This window comes from Solanum verrucosum, unplaced genomic scaffold (genome assembly GCF_900185275.1).
Source record: "Solanum verrucosum unplaced genomic scaffold, falcon-dt-bn FXZP01000189.1, whole genome shotgun sequence".
In the NCBI taxonomy this organism is placed as follows: Eukaryota; Viridiplantae; Streptophyta; class Magnoliopsida; order Solanales; family Solanaceae; genus Solanum; species Solanum verrucosum.
The window spans coordinates 1,059,227-1,072,167 of NW_026020814.1; the positions used below are offsets into that span (position 1 = coordinate 1,059,227).

The window sequence follows — 12,941 nt, forward strand, 5'->3', positions numbered from 1 at the left end:
TACCTATATAAAGGAAAAAACTTCCTTCCTGAATTGTTTTCCTCCTAACATATGTTATCCCAACACCAAGGTTTATCGTTCGTGTGCTCCATTATAATGTTAGATGATTATACAACAAACTCTTAACGAAAAAATGTACCTTACTACATGTAAAAAAAAAAACTAAAATCTTCGTTGTAGTTTGCTTTTGTTCTTCCAATATTGCTGTTCCCATGAGTCAACTTGTTTTATTGAATTTTCTTTTCTATCAAGAATAGAGTGAAGACCTGCAGGGCCAAATGGAGGTGGCATGTTACAAGGTATCGCGTCTGAGGGGCCTTCAACCATAGATTCTAACATGAACTTCTTTGTCAATCCTTCAGCTGGGCATGCCATTGCCTCTGAACAAAGTTCAACTGCTTTTCGAGGTACAGTGGGCTTGTATTTCAACAGCTTAGCATACTCACTCAAGAGATGGAACATGTAGTCGTACACATAATCCATTTTGAGTTGTTCTTGAATGAAATCGCTTGCTGCCTTACCAATCGCCTGTGCCTATGTTATTCACCAAAGAAGTAAATTATCGGACAATGCCAATAAGATGGTGAAGACCGTGATGAGTTGGGGTTCAGATTATAGATTACCTCTTGTTCATGAGTATTCCCCCAGTCAACAGCATGCTTGATTGATCGGCATTTGTCTTTATCTTTTACGGGCCAGTAATGTTGCAGAGGCATCAAACCTCTGGTGTAAAAATCGTAGTACTGGGGTTTTATAAGTAACGTAACAGAATCACAGGCTAGAATATATTTTTCACTCACGGACCATGCAGATCCTTCTACATAAATCTTGTACCTGACATAATTGCATAAGGAAGAAAAGAGAAAAATCAGACAACGTTTAGGAAGATATAGTTAACAAACACGGACATGTTAACCAAAAATAAAGAGAAACAACTTTATTTTTCGTACCTGTGGATGCACTGACTAGCTAAGTCTGATTTCTTGTACCCTTGCTTCTCTTCTTGAACCCAGTCCTACATATATTTATAGATTCCTCACTTAAATTTCTCTTACATTCTACATTTCCTACTATCCCTAGTCATGTAATTAGCCTCACTAGAGTAGTGAATCTGCGGTAAACATGACGGACATGTTCCACATACGTACATTCACTGGACTTGGAAATTTCAGGACAATAAGTTAGTATGAAATTCCTCACAAAGGCACAACCTCCAAATATGACGGAAGTAGTTGACTGAAGTCGAGACTAGCTCACCTCTCACCTTTTTCATATTTGACATCATAGTAGAAGCTATTATGAACCATCATGTGTAATATTCCTACTCCTAGCATATAAGGTCATGAGGGATTCATATTTTCTGACATGCGACAACAAGCATGATTACATGTCGTAGAACAAGATACCTGAGCATATACGCGTGCATTCCAGTCCTGCTTTTCTGAAACATTGCACTTGAGCAGATCCCTCCTGGTTTCAGCAACAGCAGGATTGCCTTTCCAGTATGCATATGGTTCCCTGTCAGTCCATTTCATCTTCTCATTCCCTTTCTTTAAGTCCTTCGACAAAGTCTCCCACGGCTTTATATTAATCTCTGGCCTAACCAATGTTAATGGAACAAAAAGATAAGGTTCAGTAAAACTTATAAGATTATCAAATCAATATGCATGCGAGAAAATTAAGGTTCGTACCATCCCCAGAATGACCAGTCTGGAAAAACAATATCCAAACTGCTATCATTCCCGCAGTATCGGAACAGAGGTGGAGGAGCAGGGGCCTTAGGGTGTCGATAGAATTCAGTCTTAAGAACTGGCCAGTCAACGCAGTCGAACATCAGGTCCAAATCAGGTACTTTACCAGGGTACCTACGTAACATTTGTAAAATGCCCCATAATGTAAATGTGTCTCTACTTTGAAATGCCTTATGATAGGTTTCAACATATGCTCTTCCATTCACTATCACCAACCGAAAATCTGCTGTCCTTTTGGCTCTCATCACCATTTCTTTGGTGATTCCTGTTTCTCTCCAATGCCATAGGTCATCGTAGATCCAACGGAAGTAATCTGGACATGTAGGTGGCAGAGGAGATGATGTAGAGGCTTCATTTTGTTCGGTGAACTTTAACGGGTAGTAAGATGCAGGGCAAGTTCTTGTAAGATTCCCAAGTGTACAATTAAGTTGGATTTCCAGTTTCTTCAGGGGCTGTTTTGAGACTGCTGGGGTTGCATCAGGGCGATTGTGGCGTGTTACGGGGGTTAATATTGTCTTTCGTGGAGAATATCCTGTGGTGGACTGTCAATGCGGAAGAATAAACCATTAGTGTAGATTCAACAAGATGATGAGTTAGTTCGCAATGTAGACAAGAACAAGATATATATGAATACTGAACAATATTGACATATGGTGTCCTGGACGCAAAATCATGCACATAGGCAAACCCAGAATTTGAAGACTTTGGGCACACCAATAAACTTAAAATAAAAACAATAGAGACATAGGTTCCTAGGGTGGTTCCTCTGTGGCTTGTACAAGCGATACAAGGGCACTCCTATACTCCTCATGGGTGCACAGTTAGTTATATTCTAGTTTTTGTCAATTTCTCAAGATAGATATACTTATAATTTTTTCCCAAAGTTGACAGGTGCATGTGCACCCCAAATATGAATGTGGGTCCGCCTCCGATCATGGATGGTTTACATAGCAAATAATGTCCTATAATCACAAGGGTGAAGGAACGAGATGATCAAAAAGTAGTTGAAGTTGTTTCACATTGGCATATAAATCTTCAGTTTTTTTGTTACTATAGTAGTTTCAAAATGTAACATATTAAGTAATTAGTCCAACTTTGTTCTTTTTTTTTTTTGATCAAAAGGATAGATATATTATAAATTACGTAATGTCAAGCATATTGTTTGATGCTGCAAAAACAGAAGTTTGGGCCGTGGTATGGCCAATTACATAGTTGCTACTAGGATTGAGTTTCCTTAAGTCCAACTTTGTTCTTGTTTTGCTTTATCATGCATGATTACAAAAATACAAAGACTCGAGACCTTACCTGCTTTGTGAAGGCAAAGAGATTGTTTTCGATAGATACTTGGCTTAAGTAAAGATAATAAAAAGGAAAATATAGTAGTCAAACAGCCATATTGAGAAGAGAACGGATAAGAGAACAATAACAACAACACATAATACAATAGTCGAACCATAGAACAAAATAATACGTATTCCCTCCGTGTCAATTTGTTTTTCCTATTTCTTTCTTAGTTTGTCCTCAAAAAGAATGTCTATTTTCCATTTTTAGCAACTCTTTCATTCCAATATTCTATATGACATATTTAAGACCTAAAAATTAAAGACATTTTGATCTATTTTTAATTTGAAACCCCAAAATTTAAATAGCTACTTTATTTTCTTAAATATCATGTTAAAATAAGACAAAGAAATTAAAATCGAAAGATGAAGTTATAACAATGACAATATACGTAAAAAGACTTGACACGACTACCTATAAACTTTCTATGTAAATAAAAATTATCGTTGAAGAAAAAATTGAAGTAGAACACGTGCATTTGTATAACATGGGTAACAGAAACGAGAAATCGTAATGCTAGCACAAAATAATGCCACGTAAACTTACACAACAGACACTTGGCGTAACTTTCACAGCAAAATTGTTTCATTGTCCCTCTCTCATATAATAATGTTTTAATAATAATTTAAAATAAAAGCGCGTAAAAGATGGGTAAAATTACAAATCTGCCGCATATTCGCCCAACAATTTTTATTGCACCTTCAATAATGTACGGCCGCTATTGTGCTTAGGCCTTAGAGCACAAAATTTAGAAATCTTTTTTTTATAATTTATAATTTAAAAATATTTATATAAATATCTCATGATAAAATAAAAATAAAAAATTAAATTTATTTATTAAGACAAAGAGGAAATATTATTCAGACACTTCTTAAAAAAATTATGCCACGTTTCGTGGTGGAATCATAATTTTATCTAAGGAATTTCAAAATCTAAAAAAAGTAAATTCGATTCAATATTTATTCTATATTATTGCAATTATATATAAATAACAATTTTTTTGGAATGAATCGTTGACCACAAGCTAGCTCCTCCCATTCTCACACCAAATGAGAAAACGAAGGGAGTATTTGATTACAGTTAAAATATGCTCAAAAACACTTAAAATCACAATTAAGAAAAACTGCAAATCCCTCCTAATAGTAATATGATTGTACTTTTAGATAATAATATGAATAAGTGACTTACTTTCTTGATGAATTAAATATTTTATTTGGCATGCAGTATCAAGCTAATAATAATACAGCGAAAAAAAAACAAACAAACAAAGAAGTAAGAACATCATTCTTTTTTGTTTCTCCTGGTGTTTGTTAAAGTCGGTGAAAAAAAAAAACACACACACATTTAACTTAATTAATTGAGAGAAGTATCAAAACATTCTAAATTTAGCTCAAATTATTAACAATTTTAAAAATACTTTTTTACTTAACTAACTAAATTTAGATACATTCCCGATCAATTACATTACATAGCAATACAGTAATCTCAAACTCTTGTAGGAGCATGAAATTTTAATAAAAAACCTAGAAAAATATTGAAAACACATCAAAATTTAAGATGTATTTCACTGATGTTGTAAAATTGAGAATGTATCTTAGTTCAATTATATAAGTAAATGAATAATTTGAAGTGTATCTAAGTAATAACACTAAAAAGAATGAAAAAGAAACTTACATTGTCGAATGGAGAGTATAGGAAGTGGGTGGAGAAAATAGCTCCGATGAAGAGAAGAATAGAGACGAAAAGTGTTAGTGAAGATGTCTTGGTCGCCATTCTCTTTAATCAAACACTTACATACAACTAATTTGTTGCATGCACCGCCAATATACCTTGAAATTATAGGTGACAATTTTTTCCTCTATAATAAATGTCAATTGTCAATATACACCAAACTTTTACTTTTATTTTTAGATAGAGGTACAAGACTTTTTAGAGTATCCCACCTAAAACGGCATTTTAATTTGGTAAATAAATACCCCTATATATAGCCTTATTAATAAAAAGAGAGAATAAGTGGGTGATGTAATTAATTTTGACTTTTGGTACCCTGACTAGTCGGTAATTATGAATGAGGCAACTGTGGAGAGGAATTAAGAGGAGGAGATGAATAATTTTATAGGAACAAAAAGTGCAAAGTGGAAACAGAACAATGTGAAGTTTGTGCAGTAATTAAATAGACTTTGTATGCAGGTGAGGAAAACTAAACTAAGTGAGAAATTAATAGAAACAGAGGTTTTTTGGAAAAAGTTTTTTAGAGATATATGTAAGAATAGTGAGGAAGTTGAGGGAGGAGGCAACTGGCAAGAATATATATCCCGGTGGTCAGAGGGATTCTTCGTGCGTAGACATTAAAATTTTGTTAGACTCTAAAACATGTTCAATTCTAATTGTGACTCTACAATAAGTGTTTAGTTTCAATTAGAATTTTTGGAGGATAAATCTTAAACTCTAGTTCATATCTATATAAAGGGTACTATATTCCCTTGAAAAAACGTCTTGAATAGTCTACAAAAGTCATGGAATATTTGTATAGAGGTCAAATATGAATCATCTTGGTTCGAGAAATACGCCGCTAACGGCCCTCAAATCATGGATAAATCTTAGGAGAGTAGAATTAATGGAGGAACAGAATTGTACCCGCAATAATTATCAATAAAATATTCATGTTTCTTCATATTTTATTTGTGTGGTTTATTTATTTTTCATATGTTTAAATTTGTTCCAAACATTGTGCACTAGAAATATTTTTTTTTCCTCTATTTAAGGTCTGATATCTGTATTGAAGTCCGATTAATTCAAATTTGTGGCACAAAAAGTCGCACTTCTCATTAAAAACTTATTCGCACTCAAAGTCCAAACTTAAAATTTTTAATTAAGAAAAGAACAACACTATCCATTGCACCATATTATTATGAATGTGTGCACTAATAATTAGTATGCCTCAAATTGAGGGGTCTGTTTTCTTTATTTGTTCTGTTAAGGGTGCAGCATGGGGCGGCTCAACGTAATCGGAGGTCTAAAGCGAAATCTTAATTAGAGACCTAAAATCTAAATAAACTTCACATGCATTTATTTAAAAATTATTTCTCTTACATTTTTAAATGCAAAGTATTACCTAATATTTTCTTTATATATAAATGATTTATTCGATTTCTTTTTCAATTATTAGTTTTAAATAAGATTCTATTAATTCAACGTTGAAAAATATTATTTTACTCAGGCAATCATTATATGAATTGTTAACATAGTTCTACAAGTAATAAGTTGACAAATTTCAAATAAATATAAGAGTTAGAACCATAGCTTTGACGAAGTTGATAATTTGGTTACCCCACATTTTACTATGGTTGTTGTAATGCTTGAAAATCTAAGAAGAAATGGAAAAAGAATTTACAATTCAATTTGTTCAACACTTTTCAACTATTAATTGATATTTTTGACAGAATATTACTCTAACTTATCAACAATTTAAAGAAGAGAGGATAAAAGGAGTTAAAAAGAAAATAATGTGAGTATTAGTAGAGAGAGTGTAAGAAAATAAAACAATATTTTCTTGATTTCTTCTATTTGAATGGGGTTGAAGAGAATAAAATAATAATTTTAAATATATACTTTTTATCATAAATAATTAATGTTTTTCTTTAAAAAATTAACACATAATTTATTCTTGTTAAAAAATTGAGGCCCCCTAAAATTGGGGGCCTAAGGCCAATGCCTTATTTTTGTATACATAGAGCCGGCCCTGAGCATGGGTGGGAATAGTACTCCCTCGGTTTCAAAAAGAATGTTCTAGTTTGACTTGGAACGAAGTTTAAGAAAAGAAAGAAAACTTTCAAATCTTATGGTTCTAAATTAGAGTTATGCTAAATGTACTAAAATGCCCTTTAATCTTGTGATCTTAAACATGCCACTTGGAAAGTTGAAGTTAAAGTGTTGCCAAAAAAGGAAAATGGGTCATTCTTTTTTAAACAGACTAAAAAGGAAATAAGGTCATTCTTTTTTAAACGGAGGAAGTAGTTGAGGAGCGATTTTTGGAATTATTGATGTGCACTTATTTTTATTTCTAAGAGAGTGGAGTTTCTTATTTATCACTTGGTGCCATATATATAAAAGTGTTTAATATTATTTTTAATAAGGTTATTTGAATTTCAAAAACTGAAAGTCCATCCAACTGAGTGATAGTAATATACATGACTTGTAGTTTATTTATATTCTGTTCTATTTTTAATATAACGTTGTAGTATTTTATATTTTTATATAAAATGTGGCACCTATTTTTACGTTATCTATACAAAATTAAACTTGTCAGCAAACTAATTGAAATTGACTATTGAAAAATCAATATGAATCCATTCAGATCTTATAATTGACTATTGCGACCAATTACTTAGGGGTTCTTCAAAGTTCGAAATTACTTAAAATCCTTAAACTTAATTGACTCGAAGAATTAATTGAAGATACATACACTGCGCATATAACATCAAGTCAAAAAAGCAAACCAAACCATTTTCCAACATGATTAATATGAAAAAAAGGATCTTTATTTATTGAACCATATATGTATGAAAAGGAGATATATAAATCATGGTTCAATTTTGCATATGAATAACATACATGTAAATTAGTTTTGGTGAGTCTTGTGAACCCTTTTTGTTCCATAATTTGGTGGAATTGGACAGAAGCACTTATTTTTATTCACGTCACATTTGGGGCTTGCATCTATGCATCTCATAATCTTAACACAATCATCATCCTTAGTGCATCCTCCTTTCGCATGGCTTCCTTGTCCTACCAACATTCACATTGTTGAAAAAATCAGTGATGTATACAAAAAAAAATTATAACAGATAGTTAACATTTGAAAAGGTAAACAAATTATTAGTTTTACTGGTCAATACATATAGCTTAAATTGTAGACACATAAATTGATAAGAAAATTGCTTACCAAACAACATAAGCAAAAAGGAGATCAAGAAAACCTTAAGGAATGTTGCCTTCTCCATTTTCTTTTCCAAGTTTTGTGGTAACACAAGAGTAATTAACTATATATGTGATTGTTATTATTGATTTTAATTGTCATTCTTAGCAATGTATTTATAGGGAAACAAAAACATTTAGTTGATAGAGAAATAATAACTTAGAAAAAGAAATTCAATGTACTTTCCCTAAATTAAAGAAGTCAAATCAAATATTAAGGTTACACAATACAAGTAATTTATGGGTAAATAATAATTTTTTTTAAAATGAAGACATTGAATTATTTTGAAAAGTGAGTAATTTCCCTTTGTTGTTTAAGAATTAATCTAAATATCTTTAATTGAATATATCTTTGCAAGTTAAATGTTGATTTTAGAAAAATAAATAAAATAAATAATAAATAAATAACTGTTGATTTTAGCAATATATATATATATATATATAGTTTTATGTCCTTCGCAAATATAGTGTAGCTAACTAATAAAATTAAATTAATCTAAGACTAAGATAACACAATCTTTTCTTGCATGACGTTCACTAGCTAATAGAGAAAAAAAGTTTTAAGTTTTATAAAGGGTGTGTTTGGTACGATGAAAAATATTTTTAGAAAGTATTTTCCAATTTTCTTATATGAACTTAATTTTTTTAAATTAAGAAAAACGACTTTCCTAAAAAGTAAAGAAAACATTTTTCAAAACTCTTTTTCAACCTTATCACTCGACTCCCGACCCCGACTTAGGAGTCAACACTTCACCCCGACTCGGACTAGACTCTTGACCTTGACTCGAGCCTCGACCCTACTATTGACCCAGAACCCAAGTCTAACCTACACCTGACCCAAGACCCAACTCCTGATGCATACCTGACTCTTAACCCATGACCCAACTCCCGATCTGGATCCCGACCCTAACCCGAGACCCTATTCCCTACCTTGACTCAACCTCGACCTCAATTTGAAACCCAAACTCCTAACCCCAACTTGAGAAACTCCCAACCCTAACCCAGAACCTCGACACTGATATTGAACATGATCCGGGATATATCTCTTGACTTTATCCTGACTCAGGATCTGACTTTATTGACCCGATCCAATTTACGACCCAAAATCAACTCCGAACCTACATAGGATCCAACTCCCGGTCCCTACCCATGATACATAAATGTGCCCTTTAACTTGACCTCAACTAATATTTATGCCCTCCAATGTCGGATGTGCACATGTAGATACTTAAACTTGTATAAAGTTGAACAAGTAGACACATGTGTCCTACGTGACATGATACTCACAGAATGTCACGTTATATACAAGTTACTACACAATAGAAAAACACATTTTTGCGTGACATGATTAATTTTATTTTTATTCTTAATTGTCACGATTTGAGCCTACACCCTGGACGTGGCCACCACTTGAGAACCATTGTTGGTCTCCAAGCGAACCCTCATCATGGTTGGCTACAAGCGGAAGATTAACTCAAGCATCAAACTGAAAGAAAAGATAGATCAACAGTTTCTTTAAATCTCAAAACTTTCTAAATATTCTAAGTATGAACATATGTTTTAAATAAAACATCTGAAACTGAAAGACTCTCCAAAACTGTCTATCTATGAAGCCTCTACTATACAAAAATGAATGTTGGGACAAGACCCACGACTTCTCAAAAGAACTACTACTAACAACTCATAAAACTAGAGTACTCTGAAAGCAAGGAGGTCTTACTCTAAAGCTTATGAGTAGATTAAGTGATCTCAACAGACTCTTGTTGAGGATCCTAAGAACCTGTATCTGCATCATTAAAAGATGCAGATCGAATGACATCAGTACATTGAATGTACGAGTATGTAATATAGCTGAATAACAAATAACTGAATAAAAGGACTGCAATAGATATAAATATATATACTCAACTGAATGTAAAGAAATAAATGAGTGAAATCATTAAAACTTTACAAAATACTTACTCATCTTTAAACTCAACATATTAAGTGATATAATAAAAATATACTTTTCAATCTATTTAGGAGATTCTCTAACTAAAAACCATCACTATGAGCTACACGATGATACAACGTCTCGCCCACGCTGTCAGAACTGTCCTATACCTTGTCGGGGTATAGAACACCTCAACTAAGTGGATCAACTAAGCTCTGTCCGAAGGCACTTAGGATTCATCTAAAAAGTATGATCATGTACCATGTAGGCATACATGGTTTATGAGGAATGTGAGTTGTCTAAACTCATCCCCATATCGATCCTCAATACTACTCCCAATAATATATACTCATGCTCAATGTTTAAAAACATACTCTTTCTCTGGTTTGCGGTAATTGCTCAAACTATCCTTTTAAAAGAGGTAATTGCTCTTGGAGTTTCTTTGAACTCATAATTCATTTAGAAATCAAAGTTTCTCTTTTATCAATGTAAAAAAATGATACCTTTGGGAATACTTAGTTCTCGTATACTCTTACTCAATTCATACTTGAAAACCCTTTCTAAAAAATATATCAAAATCATATCGTGATATGATCATTGATGACTCGAAAAGTCATACTGCATAAATATTAATGGTATATCTAGATACCATACTGCTTAAACATTGATGACATACTCGATTGTCATACTAATCATGTTTTAGAAACTCTTTCTCAAAACTCATCTTTACTTCTTCAAAAATTTAGTTCAAAAATCAAATGTTGGCTTTAAAAAATTTCTCTAAGATTTATAACTCAATTTATAGGGTTCATGCGGAATTATGGACAGGAACGACTCAACTCAGAAATTTTAATAGCAATATGAAAACTTAGTACTCAGAACTCAATGATACTACTCATCTCAAGAATACATAATTCACAGAGTTCATTCAGAATTATGGACATAAGCGACTCAACTCAAGGATCTCAATAACAATATAGAAGAACTCAACAATCAGAACCTCAAAAACTCATAACTCAACGATACTACTCATCTCAAGAATACTCAATTCATAGGGTTCACGTTGAAATATAGACATGAACGAATCAACTCAAAATCTCAATACATAACATATAACAATTCAATAATTAGGAATAGCATTTCAAAAGAATCATGAACTCAATAACTCAAAATTAACTCATCTCAAGAATAATCTTGTACTGATTTGAAAGTAAATGTAGGGTGTGAGGAAGAACTAGTCCAACACTATGATAGTCTTACTTACATAAAAGAACAAAGTTCTTGAAGAATCTTGAAGAAGAACTTGATTAAAATCCTTGAAATCCTAGCTTGAAGGAGAACAATCAATAAAACCTTTTTTGAGATTCTTGAATTAGTTTCTTGAAATCTCTATGACCAAGAATTCTGATTTCATTATTGATTTATGATTGTATGGAAGAATTGCAGTTGGAAAGAATAGAATTCTTGGAGAAAGACTTACCTTGAAGAAAAATCTTGAAAAAGATGGAATAAATCTTGAATGAAGTCTTCTACTTTGATTTTTCCTTAGGGTTTGAGAGAAAAGAGAATGATGTATTAAGAGATGAAAATCTGATTATTTTGGGTTTTTAATTAGTCAAGAAATCCGTTTAGGGTTTTTTAGAGGTAAAAAAAACAAAAAGGCCCTTTTTAATGTTTTTTCGTCGGCTAATTCGTCATTGCGATGTATCAGGTTACTAAAATAGTCTTAACTTTTTACTCAAAACTCGTATTGTTATAAAATCAGTGGCATTGGAAAGAAGATTCAAATACCTTTAATTTGATAGGTTATGGGCCACGTTACTCTTTATATTCTAAAAATATATGATCATTTGAAATTGACATAAAGAGAATCTTGAAGCAAAACTTAATCGGTAAGGATACTTTCAACTCTTTGTGCTAGGAGTTCCTAGTCACCTTAATTGATATTCAAAATCATTCACACACTAAAGAATTTACCTTTACACATTTGGACAATTTAAGAATCACCCGATATGACCCTACAAGTAAATGAAGGATAGTTCGGGTCTTAACTTAGAAATTTTTGGGGTGTTACATTAATGATGGGGAGAAATCAGAGTTCAATTCACATCACAAACTCTGAGTCAATTTGCAGTTGTTCTGTGTTGGTGTGCCTATCCATAGTAAAAAATTTCATAAAATTGCTTTTTAATTTTGTGGCCTTAAATATGCCATGTGAAAAGTTGAAATTAAAATATTACAAAAAAAAAATCATTCTTTTAAAATGAAAAATATATCATTATTTTTTAAACAGAGAGTAGCTCGTAACAAACCGAAAAAACCGACTAAACCAATTTTTTTAAATTTTGATCTCGATTTTTGGATTTGTTCGGTCGATTTCGGTTTCAAATTTTAAAATTACAATTATTCAATCAGTTTTCGGTTTTTAAAATATTATATTTCGGTTAATCGAAAACCCAAAATTTTCAATACATTATAATTTGTATTCCAATTTCTAGGCCACCACAGTCCACAACTGTACAACCCATTATTAATTAGGCCAAAGTTATATTGACCAAGTCCAACCTAACCCAACCCAACTAAAATTTGAAATCTCTAAACTCAAACACAACACTCACTCTAAAAAATAAATCTTATTTCACCATCGTATAAAATTCTCACAAATAAGTGAACAACTCTTAAATCCACCATCATTAATGCCCCAGATCTAGACCACCATTGTCGATGTCAACAACAAGACAACTATTGCCTGCCACTTTCTTTTTCCTCTCTATATCTACTGTGATATGTGTGTCATGAACCGATTTCTCGAGTCATGATGGCACCTACTATACCCACTAGTAGGTAAGCCAACTCGTAACCCAGAACATCAAGTAATGAGTGTAAGGGCAGAAAACAATAATCTAAACAAGGACAACAAGGCGGAAGCAAACCAAAAT

The 12,941-nt window shown here is 32.3% G+C and overlaps 2 protein-coding genes across 2 annotated transcripts in view; one reads left to right on the forward strand and one right to left on the reverse strand.

The window, feature by feature from the left end:
• LOC125813291 (heavy metal-associated isoprenylated plant protein 39) overlaps positions 1-12,941 on the forward strand; it is a 246,590-nt gene that overhangs the window by 171,453 nt on the left and 62,196 nt on the right. The window lies entirely within an intron of this gene.
• LOC125813275 (uncharacterized) lies at positions 20-4,865 on the reverse strand. The gene is made up of 6 exons (XM_049492770.1): positions 4,767-4,865; positions 1,692-2,293; positions 1,407-1,599; positions 951-1,015; positions 624-834; positions 20-534 (listed from the first exon to the last, which is right to left on the reverse strand). The coding sequence occupies exons 1-6, from the start codon at positions 4,863-4,865 to the stop codon at positions 163-165; spliced, it is 1,542 nt and encodes a 513-aa protein (XP_049348727.1). The 3' UTR covers positions 20-162.

Bases quoted from the DNA above. Each gene is read 5' to 3' on its own strand.
- LOC125813275 (XM_049492770.1), bottom strand. From the start codon at position 4,865: ATGGCGACCAAGACATCTTCACTAACACTTTTCGTCTCTATTCTTCTC. The intron at 2,294-4,766 runs GTAAGTTTCTTT...CCGCATTGACAG, and splicing joins TATACTCTCCATTCGACAAT to TCCACCACAGGATATTCTCC. The intron at 535-623 runs GTAATCTATAAT...TGAATAACATAG, and splicing joins GGAATACTCATGAACAAGAG to GCACAGGCGATTGGTAAGGC.